The 24,035-nt window shown below is 40.0% G+C and overlaps 1 protein-coding gene across 2 annotated transcripts in view; it reads left to right on the top strand.

The window, feature by feature from the left end:
• ZNF385B (zinc finger protein 385B) overlaps positions 1–23,132 on the top strand; it is a 247,102-nt gene extending 223,970 nt beyond the window's left edge. For both annotated transcript variants that reach the window (XM_077830102.1, XM_077830101.1), the window contains 4 exons: positions 19,150–19,395; positions 20,262–20,440; positions 20,735–20,836; positions 22,914–23,132. In XM_077830102.1, the coding sequence (XP_077686228.1) occupies positions 19,150–19,395; positions 20,262–20,440; positions 20,735–20,836; positions 22,914–23,132 (746 nt within the window). The remainder of the gene's footprint in view (positions 1–19,149; positions 19,396–20,261; positions 20,441–20,734; positions 20,837–22,913) is intronic.
• Positions 23,133–24,035: the final 903 nt, after the last annotated feature.

The following is a 24,035-nucleotide window of genomic DNA, read 5'->3' as shown; positions in this document are numbered from 1 at the left end:
TGTGAGGTGTAACCCACAGAATCACCTCACTAACCCTATCTAAAAATCATCAGCCTGGATCTGTGCTGAGTGGCTGGTGGACATGAAACAGATAAATTTGTGGAGAGAGTTGTTTTGCAGGCCTGCCCCAAAATGCTAACGCTCAACTCTCTTTGAGGCTGCCACTTCTGTGGGCTCTAACCCAGCAAGGAACTTAAATGTGTGACTACTCGTGTGTTTAACGTTAAGCAGAGGCTTAAAGACCTTGATAAATCAGAGTCTTAGACAGCTACTGAACCATGGGCTAAGCCTAATATTGCTCCAGTGATGGCTGCTGCAGGGCGTCCACTCCTTGTGCATGCTGCACCAGAGCAGCTGTGTGTGCACGGGCAATGCACTGCGTAGTACCCATAATCCCCATCATGTTCACAGCTCCAACAGCATGCACAAAGGAGAAAGAGAGGAGAAGCCACTGCAGCCCACGTCTTTCCCTGATGGTGCCTGTTGCCCAGACTTGATGTTTGAAAAAATGGGAAGGAATCAGGGGCCCTGTTTTCCACATCGATGGGAGGATTTCTTGAACCTCATCCTGCCCCACTGTGCACATGCACCAACCACCCAGGCAAGCCAAGTCGTCTAATACAGTAGCAGTTCTAGAGAAATTCCACTTCTACTCTGTAGCCTGTGTTGAGGATTCCTTTCACTTACCTCTCCCTCTGGTAACAGTCGGACTCCACGAGGATAACTATAGGTGCAAGAGTAATTCTTTGCAGAATTGGGGCCCCCACTGTAGTTTGTAAAGTGATGAAAGTTGCTATATAGATGTAAAATATCGGCACCAGTGGAATGAATCCCCCTGAGACAGGGCAGGGGATAGCAACCAGCATGCAATACAGTGATTTTTTTTTTTTAAATATAGCTTTGAGAATGCAATAGAATACTGTATAGGAGAAACAGTCCTTTCTCCAAGTGCTCTCAAGCCAGCATAGCCTGGATACTACAGTGATGAGAGCCTTACGAATGCATACAATAATAATAATGAACCTGTTTACTTATCAGATAAAAAAGGATTCTTTCATCACACTTCTAAATGAAAACAAATATAGTTCAAAATGCAGGGACATGAAATTGGAATATCATCTTTTTTGTATTCTGAAGTCAGACAATAAATGCAAATGCTTTAAACTACATAGAAGGGTTGGAAATGGACTTCAGAATATAAAGGTAGGGTCTTTTGCTCCAATTGATCCATGAAGTGTATGATCCAGTCCCGACAGTGTCAGTGGGAGCTGTGTTTGAGGGATGATATATTTAGGCATTTCAAATTTAGTCCTAATTCAGTTCATAAGGATCTCCTGATGTGTACATACTGTCTCCTATTAGAGTATGTACCTTTTGGGATTTGATGTCTTTGGACATTTTGACTGTGAAACACTCCTCTTTGTTCAAGAAAACCACATTCTGGCCCCTGCTAATATTGATTTGTTCTGTGTCAGTGTCTGAAAGCAACCTTAAAGCCAGTTTCAGTGGCTACCTGGTGGTTTTGGTGGACTAAGGGAAATTCTGGGCAGTATAGAGCCATCAGGCCGTGGACAGCAGGAAGGGGGACCTGTCTCTGGAGAGCTATTACAATTTGGTTATTCCTGACCACCAGACTGGCCCTTTAAAGGTTGTTGTAGTCAGTACTACTTTACAGCAGCCTTCAGGTTGCTCTGCCTTGCTCCTTCAGACAGGCTGGCAACCCAAGGATCAGAGAACCCCTTCCCTCCTCCCCCGCCCCATGCTCTACCAGGTGTAGAAGGGCTCTTGTCTTCAGTGTTTGCTTTAGTGCAGACTCTGCAATATAGGTAATTGTGACAACAATGGCGAATATTCTTTCTTTACCACCTTTTCTAAGTAGTAGAACTCAACATGCTGAGGCACATTTCCTCAAGAAATCATGATGTGATGGGATCTTTCCAGTTTCTCAGTTACTGATCCTATTTCTTCATCAACTAGGAATGATGTGTGATGTTCTGCGACAGGCCTCAATTCACATTCCACAAGTCCATCATCAAGTCACTCCCTGATAGTGTCACTTCTATTGCTGCTTTAAAAATAATCTTTCTGCCAAAGGTAAACATGTAACACTTCCCAGATGCTTCTTGGTGCTTTTAAAATCGATTATCCAAACAAAATCCTTTAATTTCACCTGAATGTTTACCTCCTTTCATAATTTCCCACTCATTTTAAAGACAGTAGCTGCATAATTATCAATATTTAGGGGGCTTTTTTTGCCAGTGATTATTCTCCAGACAACCTAGTGAATTTGGGGAAAATAAGGCTTCTGCGGTTGGACATAATTAGAAATGCTCTGGTAAATTCTCGGTTATTTCTTGTATGGCTAGCATTAGTTACCACGGCCTCAAAGGGCAGGCAGTTGCCCAGGTATTCATTCTTTAAGAATTTTCTCTCCTATTAATTAAACATCATCCAAACCTTAAATTCTAAGCTGCTTATATTGTGGTATAGTATCAGTATATGTCTTTTAGTTCTGTGTGTGTACAGCACCTAGCGCAATGGAGTCCTGGTTTTTGACTGGGAATCCTAGGCACCACGGTAATACAAATAATAAAAAATAATGTTGATGATGGAACATTGTGTGAAAAGTTCAGTAATCTCAGCACCAGCAAAACCAATGTGAGGAACAAAGTGGGTGAGGTAATATCTTTTATTGGACCAACTTCTGTTGGTGAGAGGGACAAGCTTTCAAGCCACCCAGAGCTCTTCTTTGGGTCTGGGAAAGGTACTCCAAGTGTCTCAGCTAAATACAAAATGGAGCAGATTGTTAAGCATAAGTAGTTAGCACATATTCTAACAGGTTTCAGAGTAGCAGCCATGTTAGTCTGTATTCGCAAAAAGAAAAGGAGTACTTGTGGCACCTTGGAGACTAACAAATTTATTTGAGCATAAGCTTTTGTGAGCTACAGCTCACTTCATCGGATGCATTCAGTGGCCAAATAAATTTGTTAGTCTCTAAGGTGCCACAAGTACTCCTTTTCTTTTTGCACATATTCTAAGTGACCATTCAAAGTAGTATCATGAAAGTGGTGAATCCAATAGAAGAGTGATAGCCGAAGCCACGTAGATCCTCTGGGCAAATGACAGTGACTTTTCTTGAGACCTGCTGCTGTGCTCAGATATTGTTCTGCTGCATGCAGAATAAATCTCTGCAGGCCTGAAGTCTTAAACTCCACCTGTCCTGCAGGAAGTGGGGTTGTGTGATCCTGTAAAATAGGAACTCATTACTCTGTGAGCTTATGCTCAAATAAATCGGTTAGTCTCTAAGGTGCCACAAGTACTCCTTTTCTTTTTGCGAATACAGACTAACATGGCTGCTACTCTGAAACCTGTCATTACTCTGTGAGATTCACCCCATGGAGCAGGAAATTCTCTGTAGCACAGGTTGAATGTTAAGGCTCCTAGGACCTTATCCAGCAAAGCACTTAACCTTGTGTTTAACTGGATGTATGAATAGTCCCACTGATGTCCTGCTTCCTTGACCATTGGCCTTTGCTGACAACGTTGGCAGCATCCACAACGTGAAAGAGGGGGAATGTAATTTGAGAGGAAAAAGACAAAGAAAAGTAGGGGCACCACATGGGGAGACTGAGATGATTTCCGGGTAGAACAACACACATAGACTTCTTAACAGTGGGAAGATGAAAAGCCTGAAATTTTCATGCCTCACACTGCTGCCTCTGGTCTCATGTCTGCTATTTGAAAAATAAAGTATTTTTGTCTTAAAATCAGGAAATAATATATCCCTTACTGTAAGAGAAACTGTCTGGGTACAGTGCTGGGCCACAATCTGGAACAGCCCTTAAGCACTTCTTTAACTTTAAGCACATGATTAGTCTCACTGAAGAAGATGCTTTCTTCAGCTGGGACTGCCCTAACCAAAATGGGAGGTGTGTGCGTCGTTCTTTCCCCAGCTACTGCAGAACAGACTTGCAGTTGGCTCTAAAGTGCTATTTTATGGAATACAGTGGATTAATAGTTGCATCAATGCTATGCATGGGTGTGCATGGTCATAATAGCAATGTCAGTGTTCATGGTGTACAGTAAAAGATATTATCAATGGCATGTACAGCACAGACTTTGCTCCCATAGGGAGAGACTTTGAAAAGACTTCACGAAAGCTTATGCTCAAATAAATTTGTTAGTCTCTAAGGTGCCACAAGTACTCCTTTTCATTTTATGAATTTGGTAGGCATTTTCAAAGAAACTATTTATATATAGAATCTGTCAACAGCTTTGTTGGGTTGCCTGCCAACACAGCTTTTCTTGTCCATTGTGGTGTGGGTGTGTGTGTTAAATATCCTCTCTCTGCGGGTTTGCCAGAAATTCCATTTTCTCAACTTTATTGTAGGCAAATATACTGAGTAAGAATAACAAAAACTGATTGAAAACAATCCAAAAAATGTACTTACAATTTATTGAAATGGTAAAGTATATTATAGTCATGAGAAATAATGTTAATTAATAAAATAGTCATGGTGTCTGTATACCACACTAGTGTCGGTTTATTATTGCTGTGGGGGGGAGGGTGTATGTTTATGACAGTGCTTGAATATTTAAATAAGAAAGCAGTATGGAAAATAGAAATGGGGAAAAGAGGTGTATAAGAAGAAAGAGGGTAGAAAAGAGGATAGTGGATAAGTAAAAGGATAAATGTCTGGGAAGAATGGTGATCTAGACATAACACGAAAGGTGAAATTTATGGGCTAAGATCTTGTGGAAGATCCCAAAAGGAAGAGAATTCATGCAGGATGTTTCTTCTTAAAAATTCTCTATGATGAATGAGGATATCATTTGCTCCTGTTTGGGCAGAATCAATTTAATCCCCTATGTAAGCAAGACAAGTTTTAAAATTTAAGAAATTCAAGTCAATGGGACTTGTCTCTGCTCCTAGCAGGGCTGTAATTGGCCATTTGAAATGAAGGGTTTGGGCCTTTCCGTTAGAATAGGACTAGCGCTTCTAATACTGGTCTTCTAAAATAATCCTGGAAGAAGAGTAACTTCATCTGTACCTAATAGGGACAGTCTGGGCAAGGTTGAGGGGGGGAATTTAGTAGAAGCAAGAGAAGTAAGGTTACACCCTCGGTGCCAAGGTTAGTCTCTAAGGTGCCACAAGTACTCCTTTCCTCGGTGCCAAGGCAGTTAGTTTCATCACATCACCGGAGTGTAAGTAATAGAGATGCCAGAGTGCTAAGACCTCCCATAGCCTGGAGTCTAAGCTGAGCAGAATTTTGCCCGTGGCCAATATTAGTTCTGCCACAGTGAAGGCTGTGCTGAGATGTGCGCTTGAAACAGCTTTACAATTCCTCTCTTTCACACTTCAAAAATTGGATTTAGTCTCCAAATTTCAAATGGCCCAGGTGCTGCGTGGGTGCTTTGTGCCACGCTGCTGGCACACTTTTGGCTGTAAACGTGACTTAGCTGCCAACAGAAGTATTCTCCTAGCAAAGAGGGATCCTATAGTTGCGCAAAGTCAGCGCAGCAACTGCTCTCCAAATGCCACCCCCCACGCACATACACCATGTTTTCTTTTGTTTCAGCCAAGGTTCATTTTTATTACCACATTTCATCACTTTAAAACATCTGAAACGAACCCACAGATATAAATGGGTTAGTAGTTGCTGGGAGTGGAAAGTTGGTTTAGGAAGTGGGGCCATTTACAGCTGTATATGGAATCTGTGGAGACCATAAAAAAAGTAAAGTTTAGATTGCTGACACGCAAACAGATCAAATGCAAAGCTTTTTATTATCACTCCAGTTTTAATTCTGCAACTGCTTGTAAAACTACTTTATAGTATTTGTGAGTGTGAAATGTATTCTGTTCCTTATAGCCTTAAAGCTGTAAATACAAGCAATAAAGTTGCTCATTATTTCCAGATAAAGAAAATATATTTGCTGCCCATCAGCTTATTTGAAATGCAGTTTGTGGGGTCAAATCCTGATGTCCTTACTCAGTACTTACAGTACTCAGGCAAAACTGCCCCTGAAGTCAATGAGAATACACAATTACATGTGTCATTTAACTGAAATGAAGATGAGTGTTTCACAGTTGACTTCAGTGGCGGTTTTGCCTGAGCAAGTACTGCGTAAGGAGCTCAGATACAGCCCCATGTGAATATACTTGCATGCAAAATGCCAATTCATCATCTTTCATACATTTAATAAAAAACCCCATGGGTGTCTAAATAAGTTTCCAGTCATTTTAGTAGCCACGGATTAGAATTTTAGGATTAGTTTTGCCCAAAATGCAAGTAAAACATGTTTTCCAGTCAAATGTTTCAGATTCAAAGATGCAGATAACATTATTTTTATTGTTTAGCAGAAGAACCAAAGCATCTTTAAACAGAAGTGAAAGATACTTGGATATAATACAAAAAGTTTGCTGTATTCTTTTAATATTTTTTCTAAACATTCTTACAACACTGTATGCTTGAACAGACACATGCAATACTGCAAAAAATTTCCCCTCCAATACCTATAAAATGCATATGACCAAATTTGCAAGAGGAATATAAAATATTTGCAAAATAATAAATATCTGATGTCAGCGGAAGATAGATTAAACAAACCAATACATTTACTTTTGCCCAGATGTGAGCCGCATACTGCAATGAAAAATTCTACAATACTGTGTACAGTATTTCCAGCTTGTCCAATCTATATTATAATTTCCCAAGCCTGGCCTAGATTTTCAGCTGCAGCCAGTATACATCAGTACAGTTGAGGAAGGTGAGAGACAAAGGTAGTTTTTAAGTTCTACTCAGCTACCCACACCAGCAAAGGATCCTGAGAACACAGACACCCCTGACCTTCAGACTTTACACCAGGAATGCTCCTTATACCAATGGCTGGCTGTGGTATTCCCTCCTTTGGGCAGATCCACCATATTTTCTGCAGCTTTGAAGTGTTGTCAGAGTAGGGACATGAATCTGGCTTAATGTGTGTTAATTTCCATTGAAAGTCTTCCAAACCTATTTTGCTCTGGATGAGGTATGCCACTGGAAAGCCAGAGACCTATGGTTGTGCATTAAGCTCTTGAATTGGCTTGTTGTTTTTGTGTTTGTTTTAGTAAGTGAACTGGTTTCTTTTCTGGTGTGAACTGACATTGCTCCATAGAAGTCAACAGAGCAATGTCAGTTTACACCAGCTGAGAATCTGGCCTTCTGCATGTAAATTTGCATGTGATAGATGAAGTCTGAGATTAGATTCCATTGAAAATAAATCCTTATAACTACAACAGTAACAAGCTTTTTGTCAGAGATTCAGTCTTCAGCAAATAATCCTTTTGATACTAGTAACTAGGAAAAGTTTATAGTCTCACAGAAGCTTGCAGATTGTGCTAAGTAAGTCTGAAACAGGCATTGTATTGATTTGGTGATGGAGAGGGAAAGGTGTGATGGGACACTGCGGCCTGTAGCCTGCCTTCAACAAACAGAATAATAGAATGGTATTGTTACATCCTAGGTCTGCTGCATCCTAGTTCTACTCACGCGCCTCAGAAAACCACTACTACACTTAGCACAATAGGCACGCTGCTCAGGAGAAGCCCAGGGTTAAAATATAATGGGTCAAGATTGTGCAGTAGCAGAGCTGCGTGTGGCTATTTGTACATTGACTCTAGCCAGTCCATTTTCATTAGTACAAAACTCACCCAAACTTTTGAACATAAATATTTGAGTGCATACGTATATTTTGATTAGTTAAAAATAATTTGAAATCCTGAAAACAAGCCAAATTCTTTATAAGAAAGTAGCCCAAGGACTTGGAATGCAGAATCAGAAATAAAATGTCATAGAAATTAACAAGTGTCAACATTGTCGCTGTACCGGATCCAAACAGATAACGCTTCTGGAAATGAGAGTTCATCTCAGCAACTTTAGGAGTCGTGGTGTGGTTAATCAAATAATCAGTCTAGTCACAGAGCACTCCCAATTTTTCAGAGATGTCCAAATATTCTCTCTTGTAGCAACATCATCTCTAAAATAAGTATTTAGTTTATTTCACTCTACAGAGATCTTTGAGATTAAATACTGTACATTTTCTAGCTTCTATTTGCTACTTTTTTTTAAAGCAAAATTGTTGTCCTTAGACTATGCAGACAAAAATAACCTTTTAATTAAGTAAAATCTGGCTGCTTGTTTGTTTCAGAGTAGTATGTTGAAGAAAAATATTTAGAAACATGAAAGGTAGCCAAGATGTTAGGAAACATTACATCGTGCTGATTTGCATACAGGTTTGCAATGTTATTTTTCCAGTGCAGAACCCTACAGGCCTCTCTCTCACTCCTCACTACACTGTACAACTGGTTAGGTTGTAGGTATGCTGACTACATCCACTAGTTGCTCAACATTCAGAAAATAGAGAGAGAGCAGAAAGTAATTATTTCAGAATCCCTTATCAAAACTGGCTAACTCTTGTCTTACTGAGTGCCAAGAAGAGTAATGTAGTTCTGCTTTTTTTGTTCCTTTTTTGGTTTGTTTTTGAATGATATTGAGATGTAAGAAGGATGCTTATGAATGCAGTAAAGAATGTAACTATTAATGACTTAATTGCTTTCTTACTCCTGCCTAATTCATTATGGAGACAAGGTGGGTGAGGTAATATCTTTTATTGGACTAACTTCTGTTGGTGAGAGAGACAAGCTTTCAAGTTTCCACAGAGTTCTTGGACAGGGCTCTGTCCTTGGTCCCCTTAATTTCTCCCTCTACACCTTATCTCTGGGTCATCTCATCCACAAAAATAATTCAACTACCGTCTTTTTGCTGAAAACTCACAGATCTACATCTCTGCTCCAGACCTGTCTCCTCCTATTTGAACTAAAATCTTGAACTGTCTCTCTTCCTTCTCCTTGTGAATGTCTGGCCACCATCTCAATCAAAACATGGCTAAAACAGAACTCCCAACCTACACCCCCCTGTCCGTCCCCCCCCCCCCCCCCCCGCAAGCCTTCCAACCCCCATCACTCCTTTCTCAATTATTGTGACAGCTCCACCATCCTGCATGTCAGCCAGTGCCCTCTGGGCATCTCCTTCAGCTCAGCCCTTTCTCTAGGCTGTGTCTAAATATTGCAGATTTTTTCTGCTTAACATCTCTAAGATGCACCCTTTCCTATCCAACCTCTCCACTAAAACTCTCATCCAGGCTCTCACCTTACATCTCAATTACTGCAAGACCCTTTCCTCTGGCCTTGACAGGTGCAGTCTTGTCCCCATAGTCATTAAGACTGCTGCTGGGAAAAATAATTTTCCTAGCCTGTCACTTTGACCGTGTCATCCCTCTTTTTGCATCCCTGCACTGGCTTCCCCCTTCCTTATAGCACCAAACATAAGCTACTTGTCTTCAACTTCAGAGCCCTTTGTGACCTGTCTCCACTCTCTACCTATCATCTCTATCATTTGCTATCAAGATGGGGATTCCTGCCTCCCGTTGGCCTATGATGCCAGCCTCCATCCCCTGCTTGCTAAATTTGCAGTCACCTTTGTGCCTTCTCCCATGCTGCCCCTCATGCATGAGAGGAATTCCACATAAAAAATCCGCAAAGCCACTTCCTTGGTCTTCACATCTCTCCTTAAAACTTTCCTTTTCTATGATGCCTAGAAAACAACTTGACAACGGTTAGGCTACTGGTGTGCTGAGACCACTGCCTGTCATGCTGACCAGTACTGTCTCGCTATTTTCTTGAACTCCCCCATCCAACTGTGTCCATCTCTTGTCTTATACTTAGCTTGTAAGATGTTTGGGGCAGGGGGTCATCTTTTAGTTGTGTGTTTGTACAGTGCCTAGCAGCATGGGGCCTGGTCCATGACTAAGGCTCCTAGATGCTATCGTAATATACATAATAAATAATAACTAACTGGCTTCTTTTCAACATCTTCCGTTGCCATATTCTATAACGTACGGGAGGAAGAAATGTGCTGTAACTAACAGATACAAAATAAGTGTCGGTTTCAGTTTTAGTTCAGATGTGCCAAATATCGAAAACGTGAAATCCAAATTTCTAATTTCAGGGGTAAACATTTTTACTCTTTGATGAACACTTTCACCGTGGCCAGGTCTAAACGATAAACTTACATGGGTAGAACTATGTCGCTCAGGGGTGTGAGAAATCCACACCCTGAGCGCTGTAAAGACACCGTCTGCCAGCGTAGACAGCGCTGTCTCGGCAGGAGGGCTTCGCCTACAGGAGGGGCTCTCCCGTAGACATAGTAGCGTCTTTACGAAGCACTAGAGCAGTGCAGCTGCGCTGCTGCAGCATTTTAAGTGTAGAACTGCCCGAAGTCTGTCTGGAATTATGCCAATTTAATTACATGCATATACATGCCAGGGAACATCCTTGGACCCTATACAGTTGTAATGAATTTAATTAACATCCCTGTTCCCCCCACACTACAGCGGAAGAGTATTTATACAATAAGAATAAAAAAATGTGGTTAAACACTGTGGGCCTCTCTCTCTCTCTCTCTCACCACTGCACACTCCAAAGGCCACTTACTGCAGCCCAGTTATTTTCATGGACAGGTATGGTACTGTTGCAATTACAGGGCCAAATTCAGACTTGGTATAACTGGACATGACTCTGTTGGCTTCAAAGGAGTCCTGCCTGCTTTATGTCAGGTCTGAATTTGACCCACAATCAACACTTGAAAATCACGTCAGTGCCTTGTAACTCAACTTGTATGAGAATTCAGGGATATTATGGGAAATGGCTTAGCAACAAATTCATTAAGGCTCTTCCGAGTAATCAAAAATTATACATATTTATAAAAGTCATTTCTTCAGCAGTCACATTGTGGCACAGGGAAGCACTTATCACAACTGAAGTCTATGAACTTTAAGTGTTTATATCTATACATGTATATCAGTTCCATTATTCTCAAACACATTAATCTGTTCAAAGGAAGTTCACTCCATTTGTGGAGTAACTAAGTTGAGATATCTATGCACTGATTTAATTGCGTATTAACCATTTTATTTTATTTCTCTTTGTCTTTCTCTTTCCTTTTTCCCTGCAATGTTGCTGGCATGTTCTTTAACATTTTACAGACAGACAAGTTGAATTAGCAATCCTGTGGGGGGGGGAGTTTCACTCGTTTTTGCATAGGAAGAAAAGGAAACCAATAAGTAAGGAAAAAAGCAGGTTTTTTGCATTCCTGACCATAAATACCCAAACTTTTCAAGAATAGTCTCTCCATTATCCTCTCTCATCAACCAGGATGTAGGTAGAGGAAGTTCTGAAAATGTATAGCCATTTTTAGGAGAGGGGATTGGTAAATGTTTTTCAAAATGTCAGATTCTCTAGTGTCTAGAAAAGGAGTCTTATATGGAAGGACTCCTGGTTTCTACCTCCAGTTTTGACGTTGACTTGCTGTTGGACTGTAGCAAAGTCACTTACTCTTTCATATACTCATTTGCCTCAGTTTACCCATCTTAAAAGGGGCAGTTTACCTTCTTGTTAGGTTAATAGTGAGCTCTATTAAGGTTTGTGAAGTAGCCCCTCAACTTGTACACATTGTAATGTATTAAGATTAGAGGTTAGAAAAGCATTTGCAATGGCTCATCCATATCTAATGTATCTGTTATCCATTTCTTTAACTTTTGTTAGTACCCAGTAATATTGTTACAGTCCATTTGGAATTGGACTCAGGATGCTAAATTCAACCCTGGTATAAACAGAGGCAGGCCCACTGAAGTAAAGTAATGAGAGTTTTACTCATTTACACCAGAGCTAAATTTCATATTCAAATTCATTATAGAATTATCTATAACTATCAAAGACTAGTTTCAGAGCAGCAGCTGTGTTAGTCTGTATCCACAAAAAGAAAAGGAGTACTTGTGGCACCTTAGAGAGTTAACACATTTATTTGAGCGTAAGCTTTCATGAGCTACAGCTCTCTTCATCGGATGCATGCAGAGGAAAATACAGTGAGGAGATTTTATATACACAGAGAACATGAAACAATGGGTGTTACCATACACACTGTAATGAGAGTGATCAGGTAAGTAGTAGCTGGTAATAGCTCACCTTACCTGATGCTTCTCGTTACAGTGTGTGTGGTAACACCTATTGTTTCATGTTCTCTGTGTATATAAAATCTCCCCACTGTATTTTCCACTGCATGCATCCGATGAAGCTGTAACTCACGAAAGCTTATGCTCAAATAAGTTTGTTAGTCTCTATGGTATCAAAGACTAAAAAGAGTTAACAAACCCTACATAGATAACTAGGTAGAAGACATGCATATAGATATAACACCCAACTAGCCAAATATCAGGGTAACACCTGTCCTATATATGCATTATGTATTAATTCTGTATACTTCGACACTGAAATATGAAGTTGAGCTTTTTCACTTTCCTAACTTTGCTAAAGCATTTCAACAGCAAGGTACATTTCATACTGGATTTCTATTTTATTTTTACCAACATTTTCATGGATTTGTTTTATAGATTTTTTTTTTTATTGTAAGTTGTGCAAATTGCCTCTTATGAACTACTCTTGTTGACTACCTTTGGGCCAGGTCATGACTTCGGATGACAAATCAAGTTTTGGAGCAATGTATCCAATAGTTAGTAGAGAGAGATTCTGAACTGTAAGGAGTGCCACCTTTCCACTGATGTGCTAAATCAGTCTTCTATCCTTCTCTATGTGACTGTCTAGGATGATGATAAAGATCTTTTAATGGCTTTTTCTTTTTTTAGAGTAAAAAATAACTGAGCAGAATTCCTTCAATCAAATCAATTTTAACATCCAACACTGTAACTATTGCTGAGTATACAATAGCTGTTACTTTAGTCTTTTAGCCTGTAACTTGCAAGACGTACATTTAATTGTAAAGTGAGTATGTACAGCATCATAAAATTAAAAACAATTCTACTTTAATATGTCATATTAAATGCAGGAGATCATGTCACCTCTATTGTGGTCACATTTTTGTTTGTGATGACTTGAGATAAGATGTATATTTACTCAGTTGAGAGATTAATCACAAAATTTCCAAGACATGGTAGAAATGTATCTCTCAGTATGAACTGAGATTCGTCCCCTCACCTCCTGCTTGTAACTTGGTATTTAAGATCCCCCGAATTGTCCTGCATCCAACTATTAAGTGCACAAAACTAATTATGGAGCTGGCTTTCCAGAATGAAGTGTTATCCATCAGTGTTTTGTTTTTATCAGTAGGGCCTTAGACATCTGAACATGGCTTCTCTCTCATTTTCTCCAAGAAGGCCTTCACCTAGCTCAGGTAATTACTCTGCTTAGCTGAGTCTCCTAATGAGGTGGTCTTAAGATTTCACTTTCCCGCTCTTCTCAGCTGTCTTTTCTTCCCTTTGCTAATTTTGTACCCCTCACCATGCATTCTTGGTGTCTCTGTGTTCTTTTCCTTTAATGAGCTGGGTTTTTTTTAGAAAATGTGACATTTCAACTTTTTACAAAAATGTCCCACTTTCTAACAAAAAACACAGAATCCAAAGAAGGCTCCGGGACACCCACATTTCACAAAAGGGGGCTCCAAGGACTAAGTGTGATCCTGCGTTCTAATAGCATCTGGGCCGATGCCCCAGTGACCTTTGGGAAGACAACCGGCTCTCTGGTGCCCTAATCAAAACAGCTCTTTACAAAGCATAGGAGAGTGGGAGGAGGAGCACTCCTCCCTCCTGCACCACAGGGAGAAGAGTTCTGTTCTGCATGGACGGCTCCTCTGAGTGCACGTCCTCAGTGCGTGAGTGAGGCCAAATTGTGCAAACTCAGTTGTATAGGGTGAACCCAGGACATGTAAGTCTGAGTGCAGCGAATGCAGGCTGAACGTCAGGGGAAAAAAGCCTTAGGGTGAAATCTGTGGCACTACTGAAGTCAATGACAAAACTCACCTGGACCAGTCAAATCTATTGGCGTGTGCAATAGCCCTTCCCAGGAGTGAAGCAGAAGCTGCAAATTGTAAGTCATTTCAAATAAACCTGCATGGGCAGGGAATGGATAAGTTGACCTGCCTAGATCTTTTTCATCTCTATTTACTATGAGTGTATGATATGCAAATCCAAACAGAAATAGTTCTAATTAGCTAAATACGCCTCCGATTCTAGAATCCAATTCTGACGCTAAATATAAGCCAAACATTCATACATAGATGAAAGCAACTTCAAAGCCAAGACTGAAACAATGGAGGTAAGAGACAACAGCATTTGAACTACTGAGCCCAAAGCGATACTTAATTAGTTTTTTCTCATGTCTTATTTCAAAATAAAAGCAGGATTCAGTTAGAGCTGCTCCTGGGGCTTAAGAAAAAAGGAGATTTAATCCTTAATTGTAGACAAGAATATAACAGACAAAAATATCCTCTGTACTTAGGAAAAGAGCACAGTCATATACTGTCCAGTAGTATGGGGTAGATTGTAACTAGTCCCGCATAGGGGTAAGTACAGAAAAGGGCACAGAAGGACCTACCCAATTATTTCGGCACCACACAGGGGCTAGGCTGAGTTACAGCTCTTATATTCTCAGTGGGTCTTGTGCTGCCTGTAGCCACTAGGATGAGCAGCAGCTCTAGCCTTTCCAACACGGTCTGGGAAAAGAAAGGGCCTGGGCAGAGTCACAGCCTTCAGCTCCAGCTGGTGGAATTGGGCTGTCGTGGGGGTGGAGGGAGCATATGCTGCATTCTTCTAAATCTTAGGGGTGTAGCAGAGGTCACTCTCGCCTGAGGTACTTGAGTGCTCCTGGAGGTGTTGAACTAAATGCTGTATTGATTTATCCCCTGTCCAAATTCATTGATTTCAGTGGGCTTGGACCAGATATAAGAATTATGCCTCCAGGAATGCCAGCAGGGCAGCCTTACAACGGGGCTGTCACTTTACAGCCACATCTCACCTTATGTCTAGATTTTATACAATGATTCCTGTAGTATCTAGGATGAAACACTTCTAAATATATGGACATTTTATACATTATGAAATCATCTAGGCTCTTAAACAGTGTGCAAGTGACCAGTTTCTTATTTAATATTAAATATATGCTATAAATACAAATAAAATAATCTTCTGTATATATTCTGCATGTGAATATGATTTGTGTTTATCTGCTTTGCACAGATGAATACTCAGAAGGTATTTCTAAAAGTGGTAGTTAATGGTGATGTGACTCCGAGGGATTGAAAACAATATATAGTTAACTAAAACCCATTTGAAGAAATGTAATTTAATGATTCTAGAAGCCAAAAAAGCCAGATCCTACTCTATTGGGTAGACAAACACTCGTCTATCTTATTCTACTGGATATGGGAATTAAAACATTACTTTAACTGTTCAATCAGGATTTTAAACATGTTCTCTAAGTATTTAGAAAGATGGAAGGAAACATTAATCGAAATGGGGATGGGCGTAGGGCGTGTGTGTATATACAACACACACTCTCTCTGGGTGGAGTGATTATTTGAATTGGGAACCTTTCCAAAATTTAAATAGTTGACAGAACCTTGCCTGACAACATGCTAATAACCTCTTGCTAGTTTCCTGGAAGTTCGCAGTCAGTTTGTTATAGCTTTGTTCCTTATTAAGAATAATGAAAATGACAAATCTAGGGAATATTTTAAATCCTGGCTAAAGCAGTATGTCAGTTAGCATTTGAGGCACAGGATTTACTACTTGTTGGCTGAGGTGATTGGCAATGGGATACGGAATCTTTCATTTCAGTCATCTGTTAAATCCAGCGATGGAAAACTGTCATCATCTGATGGTGATTGGTGGCCTGTGTGAAATGGTTTTGTGTTTTCAGCCTCGTGTTCACAGGGATGGATGACAAAAAAATATCCTCACAGGTGGCCACTGTCATAGACAGTCTGAGCAGAGAAGCTAGGGATTGAATGGGCACGGAGACTGAACTGTCCACTCACGCCTAGAAGGCCGTCAGTCTCTTCAGGGCAGTGTGGAGAAGCTTGCATTACTGATGCTTGTCCTATACCTTCTCTTTAGAGAAACAGAAGACTTGAGTTTCCAGGATTGGCACATTTTGCCAGCACTACATTTACACAAACACATTTAGAAAATAAAATACTACATGCATCGAGGGTGCATAAACACAAGGCATCAGCTATTTTCTATGGATAAAACACAATAGAAATATAGCCACTGTTTTGGGTGAAGATTATAGCATGTAGTTCTATAAATATTATTGTTTTTAAACATTTCATGCTGTTTTTATCACTTATCACATGTTTTTAAAGGCCTGAGCCTACAGCATACTGAAGACTTCTCTTTAACAGGAGTCGAAAGCACAGCACCTTTCAGAACCCGCACTACACCTCATAGCATCTGGACTCTTCATACAGACAACACAAGTGATAGACTATTCTTATGTAGCCTGAGTCCATGAATAGCCAATAGATGTTTCATTTCAGATTGTTAGCACCTCTACTAACTTTCCCTATTATTATTTGTCTATTTCAGGGGGCGGGGAGGAGTATACGTTATAAATATTCATTTGTGATGTTATTTCCATGTATTGGCTTTCTGCAGATGTGAATGATTACTACAGCTGTATTAAAATTCTGAAGTAGATGGTGAATGATTTAAAACCACTTCCTTTGGTAATATTTTATCAATTCAAAAATGTTTAGAGTACCCCTCTCATAAACCTGGCCCTCTGACTTTTGGTCAATTTGAATGTTAAATATGGTTTGCTTGTGTTGTGTAATTCTAAAATAGTTTTTATGGCTATTTTGAAGTATATAACCAAATATTTAACAACACTTCTTTTCCCTTTATCTCAGTGATCTTAAATTCAAAGATTTACTGCCCTGCATTTCTGGGAAATACGCCAACTATTGTCTATGCTCTCTAGTATCAAGTGCCTGTTCATATTTTATATACACTTTTAGGTTTGTGAGTTATGCTCATACATACACTTTGTCAATGAAGGGTTCAATCCTGTGCTCAGCACCCCTTTAGTGTCCACACACAGAATGATGGTAGAACAAAACCCTGGTGGTTGTATACATAAATTGCAAGGGCCAAATTTTGAAAATAACTCTGCACCCGCAATTGGGCTTTCAAAAGAGCTCAGCGTCCATTTAGGGATCTAAATAAATGGCCAGATTTTCAAATTAGCTCAGCACATTGGGTGCTGATTTTTCTTGAAAATCTGGCCAATGGGAGTTGAGCGCTTTTGAAACTCTTCTCCTTACATAGGTGTCTAATTGAGAACTGGACTCTCGAAAAATTTGGCTCCAATTGTGGGTGCTGAGCACTTGAAAATCTGGCTCCAGATGCACATCTGTTAGAAACTGAAACTCAGGCGATGGCAACCAGCACTGCTTACCTGGGAAGAAAATATCCACTAAATACACTGCATTTCTCTGAGTTTGAGGCATATGCTCCTTTTTTCATTTAAGTTAAGCTAATATCTATCAGCCTGTTGTATTTTACTGGTTTGGGAGTATTGGGCCATATCCTGCAAAAATAGCCAAAAATAGCCAAAATAGCTATGGACTTCAGTGCAGGCCTTATGTAAGGCCTGAGGATGTGATTTAGTAGTCCATCCGTGTACAGCAAAGCATTTTAAACATAGGATTAACTTTAGACAAAAATCTCATTGCTTTCAATGGGACTTATACACATGAAAGAATTTAAGCATGTGCTTAACTGCTTCAGTGATGAGGGATGGACTTAAGTTTGCGCTTAAGTGATTTGCTGAAATAGGTTCTGAAACACCGTGCCCAGTGTCACTGAGGACAGCTGCGGGTCTTGTGATATAAATTACATTTTTAAAGCTACTTTTAAGAGTTTCTCTGTAGTTTAACTGATTCCTGCTTGGCTGTGATGGGAAGGTACCAAACCAGCACTAAGTATAAAGATAAAAAATATGTATATGTTTAAGAAATGTATTATGAGCTTAAGTTGAACAGTTTTAATTTTAAATTTTTCTGGGAAAGTAATATACAAAACTGTGCTTTTATATATCCTATAATCTGCGTCTTTTCATGCAACTCTTCCTCTGGGCTTTTGTCTTTGTGTCTTGTATCATGTCCTCTCTATGTGCTTGTGTTTAGTAAGCCATAATATGACTAATCCTAAATGCAGGCCTGGCCTTTCAGTCTCCGCTAATATTTGGAACCTAGAAATGTCAAGGCTAATCTCATCTTGTATTTTAAAAAATTAAGTAACTAACCGTTTTCCATGGAAAACTATTCTTGTAAATGCAAACTGGCAGTCAGACTGATGTCAACTGATCAATGGAGTTGAAAGTTTCTCAGTGTGGTTTTCCCCCTCCTCCGATGATAGCAGTTTATTCATGTAGCTCTGACACCTACACTGCCTAGGCTACTGCTGATGATATTAGGGTCACCTCTGTCCCCCACAAGGGGCTGGATGGCTGCTTATAGGTGTGTTTTCTCCTCTGCTCAGCAGTCATCTCTGGTCTCAATAGCACAAGAGGCAGTAAGGTCTAATAAACTAACCAGATGATGGAGAGCAGCAGACTCCTACGTTCTAATTGGCTCTCACAAATGCCCTCTGCAGCTTCAGTCAAGTCATTTGATCTCTCTACTTTGGGATCCCCAACCGTAAAATGAAACAACACCTACCGACCAGTCTCAGAGGAGGCCTGGATGATTGACTCATGGGTGTAAAATGATACATAAGAGCATTGCATTAAAACCTTTAGGTCCCCCAGTTTATACCGGAAATTATGCCACGAATAATCTTATCTAAATATTGGCAGCTATGCACTGACCCCCTATAGTGAGTAAAGCACTATATTCAACTTGTATAACGGAAATGAGGGAAGTGGTTCTCAAGATTATGGTGGAACCTCAGGGGTATCCTCCCCAGTGAAATTATTTTGAAAATCCCTCCTATTTGATGCAATTTGGGACATTCCAAACAAACAAATTGCTCTTCAGAAATATTTTTATGATCTCAGGGTTAAGTCTCTGGTAATGATGATTTAGCAGTTTCCTGAGAGCCCAGGAAATCACCCCAAAAATCAATTAAGTTTGATGGCAGAAATTTAACAAGGGTTCTTGAGATTTCCCCCTCTAGGATATCACTGCCCTGTGTATATTCCCTCTGTGATTTGATGTGTATAATACCTTACAATACACATGTATTTGTTTCTTTTAGAAGATAAAGGGAAAGCGAAAACCGGTGGTTCTAGTCAGCCGTCAAATACTGAAGTGGGCCTGTTCCTTCCCAAACCTGGAGCTATAACATTAGCACCTATAACATCAACATCATCCTCTAACAGCACAAATGGAGCAACTAGCACAGTTTCTGAATCTGAAGAGGAAAAAGCCAAAAAACTACTTTACTGTTCACTATGCAAAGTGGCTGTGAACTCCCTATCACAGCTAGAAGCACACAACACAGGTGAGTTCCTACAACATGAAAGTATGTGACTGTATGTCATTTTTAAAAAAATAAACCACTATAGAGTTAAAATCCTTTATATTCTCAGACACAAGAGCTTTTAAATACTTATTTTTGAAGATATCCTTTACACAGTCCCCTAAGGTCTAGACCGATGATTTCACCAAACTTCCTACAGCCCATGATACCCAACTGTACTGCATTCAGGGGTCAAATCCTGGCCCCATTGAAGTCGATGGCAAAAGTTTCACTGAGTTAGAGGAACCAAAATTTCACCCAGGATCTCTTCCTCCATACTCCTTACACTCCTCAATTAGCTTCCATCCATATTTTCTTTTGGTTTACGGGGCCACAGGTCTCTAACTCCTCCACTGAGGAGCCACTGAATACGAAGAGATAGTTAGTGCTGTTTTAAATAGGATTTCCCAATTCCTGTTTATATGCAGATTTTAGTATCCTCCATGGCCATACCCCCTTATTCCCACATGACCCATTTGCAGAATAGAAAATTACAATAACCTGGATCATGAGATAGAGAGGGAAATATTCCAATGTGTCCCTCTTTCCTTTCTGCACAAACTCTCAAACTTTTTTTATGGTTATATGGTTATACTTCTTTTGCTCTCCTCTGTACCATGCAATAGTGAAGTGTGTAGTACAGTGATCAAAGTCAAGATGATGCATAATCTAAACATGTGTGTGGAGTATTTGACCATTCTATTTCCTAAACAAACATTTCATGTTATGGAAAATCTAAAAAGGGATGGAAACTGCAGCAATGCTCTAAAATAAGTTTATCATGATTTGTGGCTTAAGAAAAAAACATTCCATCTTTTTTAATCCTTATGCATCTAATTGTCCATTAGGTTCCAAACACAAGACAATGGTGGAAGCGCGGAATGGTGCAGGTCCCATTAAATCTTACCCTAGACTTGGATCCAGGCTGAAGATTCAGAATGGCAGTAAGGGCTCAGGACTGCAGAACAAGACATTTCATTGTGAAATCTGTGATGTCCATGTCAATTCAGAAATTCAGCTTAAACAGGTACCTCAGAAGCTTTTGCCTGAATGCTAGTGGCTTTGTGCACTTGCAGCTTGGATCGCAGGATCCTGTGTATTTGATTAATTTCTAGTTCTTTATGTGATTTACTCCAAACTGTTGGGCATTATTTAGCAAGACACAACTACTTCGATCATTGCTGCATCCCTTAAGCCTTAATTGTCTCACAGTGTCTTTGACAAGGGACTTGGTACATGCAGCCAAAAAATCAGTTCCAAAAAGAAGAAAACCATGAGATCTCTAAACTTCTTCTTAATGTGTTTTTTTTTTTTATTTCAGCACATTTCCAGCAGAAGGCACAAGGACAGAGTGGCAGGGAAGCCTATGAAACCTAAATATAGCCCTTACAACAAACTTCAGCGCAGCCCAAGTATTTTAGCAGTAAGTACTGTTACTATGCAGCATCACTGCTGTATATGTGAGTTTGTGACCTTGGGATTCCCACTGCAAAGAGAATAGGAGTGTGACAGGAGTGGAAAGCTTGTGAGTATCTCCCCCTGCAGGCTGAATCTGTATTAGAATCAGATTTGAAGATGGTTCTGTATTCTGTCTGCCTACTCAAAGGCGAAATAGCACTCCGGAGTTATTTACTGCTAGAAGGGAGGGAATGAACAATGGGCTGTGGAATGGATTGTGTGTCTAGTGGAAAGGTGTGAACTCTTCTGTTTTTAGTACACTCCCTCTCTTTAAAGGGCACACGCTGCCTAGCCGAGCATTTAAGAAAACATGATGTTATGAGGGATGTAGCCCGGGAGAAGGGCTTAAGGTGTAAAGCTAAAACACATACTGACTTATCTCACACAAACAGCAAAGTAAAGTGTGCACTGTATAAGGCTGGTGTGGGAGAGTTGTGAGGCGTTTAGGAGCATTAATTGCTTATTATCAAGGTATTTATCCCATATTTATGCCTGGGCTACTAGATCACCATTTCCTGCCTTGGTCCCCAGAGCCCCTCAGCCCTGAATATCCCCTCTCTTTACTCCGGGGTTCCTCCTCACCAGGATCCCCCATAACACCCCCTTGCTGGTTTCTCTAGCCTCGGGGCAGGCTGCTCACAGCTCAGCTGGACTCTGGCTCAGGAAGAGTTGCGTGCACTCTGCTCACTAGTTAAGTCATCGGTCGCTGTCCTGGGTTCATTAGAGAGCAAGTGTGCACAACACACACACCAAAAGTCCTTTTCTGTGTTGGAACTCAAGAGATGCAAATACTCCTGTCCAAAAGTGAGACACTGTCCAAAAAGCATATGAAACCCCTGCAGACGTTGAAATATTAATGTTTCTTTGTAATCCGATAGTCTAATGAAAATGCTTCAGGCTTTCTCTAACAGTCCCCGTTCACTAGCTTTGGGTCACACTAATCTTGCTCACTTCTGTAAAGCATTATATTTTTATCTCTTGGGTTTAAGACCGACAGTAATAGAGCCAGGATGTAAGTATCTCTCCTCCCACCCACAAATACTTAACCTTGAAACACACCAACCCACAAGTGGAGTTATATGGTATATATTTCATGGGTAATTTTACAATACCCATGCCAGATTTGTTGGGGATCTCAAATTGAGCTTTTTTCAAAAATTAGCCTTGGAGACTAGAAAATATGCTGAAAGGAACAAGTCTGCATTAGCAGAGAAAATTAGATGAACTGATGGGTGTTTCCCATCTCTGACTTCTGCCTTTTTCTACACCTCATTTTTATAGTTGAAAAGAAATGAGGAAAATGCACCTTTCTATTTTGTAGAGTCCTGTCGAAGTCATGATCTTGACCCTTTTTTCCCAACCTTGAGTTTCATGATGATAATTATTATAATTTACAGATATTCACTCTTGTAATTACCTTTAACCCCCCCACACTGGAGCACCCACACCTACTCCCTGTGGATTTGTGTGTACTTAAATGCGCAGTTTGTTTGTTTAAATTGTCCTGTGTGTCAGAAGACAGTGTGGATACAATTTTCAAAATTGCTGATGTATGGTTTCCCATTTGGTAGGTACGATATGCACCTGCATTTTTTACACCAGCAAAATTAATTGCAGGTGGATATTGGAGTACTTGTTCTTGTGCTTTCCTGATTTGCACCTGTAGTCAGGCAGTTAACATTACGAGCACTGAAATTTTCACCCACAGTTCAGGTGCAGGTGTGAAAATGCCAGTGCAAATTTTGCAGTTGAACATGTGGTCTAATATCTCTTCTGTAAAGCATCCTGTGTTAATTTGCCCTTTTGGCTACAAGCAAACATCTCAAACACCTGCTATTAGAAATGGTTAAAATTGGAGCAAACGAAATACAGTAATTATAAATCAGGTGTGAAGTACTAAGAAGCAATTGAAAACAGCTATTATTCATGCTATCCAGAACGATAAAAAGCTTAATGAACACTTTGCCAGGGTTAATGTTTCTACTCATTGTAAAAATGGTGGCAGGAACAGTATTTACATTTCTTTTTTTTCTTTTTTTCAGGCAAAACTTGCATTCCAAAAAGATATGATTAAGCCCTTAGCACCTGCTTTCCTTTCATCTTCTCTTGCTGCAGCTGCAGCTGTGTCATCTGCTCTGTCCCTCCCTCCCCGTCCTTCTGCCTCTTTGTTCCAGGCACCTGCAATCCCACCAGCTCTCCTAAGGCCGGGCCACGGTCCCATACGTGCGACTCCTGCATCGATCCTTTTTGCACCATACTAATTTTGTAGTGATAATAAGATAACTATGGCCAGTAGAAGGGGGAAAAAGGAAGCAAAGCAAGCAAGGATTTGATTTTAAAATGTCTCTCTCTTTTCTAATGCCATGCAGTGTGACACCCCCCCAACAGTCCAAGTCACAGAATTTTTCATGGACAGGTACTGTATTCTAGAAGCCTAGACAACGTGTCTCTCTCTCTTTTTAAATTCAAATAATTTGTCTAAGAATGGTTTACCAAAAGCTTAATGGCTCATGAAAAGCTAGCATCAAGATTCATGCATCTGTTTGTTGGTTGGGGTTTTTTTAATATGTACATGATGCACCTTGGAAACAAGGAACACAGAATATTTCCTGACTCACTTGAAAACTAGGGTCTTCCTCACTCACACATATGTAAATAGGTCCTGGAATCCGACTGGGTATATTCTAGTGTGAAAAAAGGTAGATTAACCAAGTGCTTAATTGTGGATAACATCTTAATAACCTATTGCATCCTTTTCTTTTCAGTGTGCTCTTGTTGACAGGAATTGTGTACTGTTTTAGACTGCAGTACTGCTGTATCTTGTGTAGTACTAGAGATGTATTGCCTGTCTGAGTTAGACATTTTTAGTTGCTGTGCAAATGTTTGGAAGCAATGCAGCTTTGAAGCCTTTTTTTAATTCATGTATTTCTCTTGTTTCATGTTTTAGTTAGAAAGATTAAAAATAGAAAGCCATAAAACATATAGTTAAGATTACTACTTGTTTACTATTTTCATTTTAACTTATTTTGTAGTTTCCTCACTGGTGTTGCTAAGCAATGTTAAACATAAAAAAAAGCAAGCTTTTCAATTGCACATTACCACAGCTCACTTGCATTGTTCAAGAAGACAATGGGCCATGTATTTATACGTAAATATTCTTTTTC

Source organism: Eretmochelys imbricata, chromosome 11 (genome assembly GCF_965152235.1).
Source record: "Eretmochelys imbricata isolate rEreImb1 chromosome 11, rEreImb1.hap1, whole genome shotgun sequence".
Classification (NCBI taxonomy): domain Eukaryota; kingdom Metazoa; phylum Chordata; order Testudines; family Cheloniidae; genus Eretmochelys; species Eretmochelys imbricata.
Note: the sequence above shows the minus strand (reverse complement) of the source record. Positions and strands in the feature narration are given on the sequence as shown.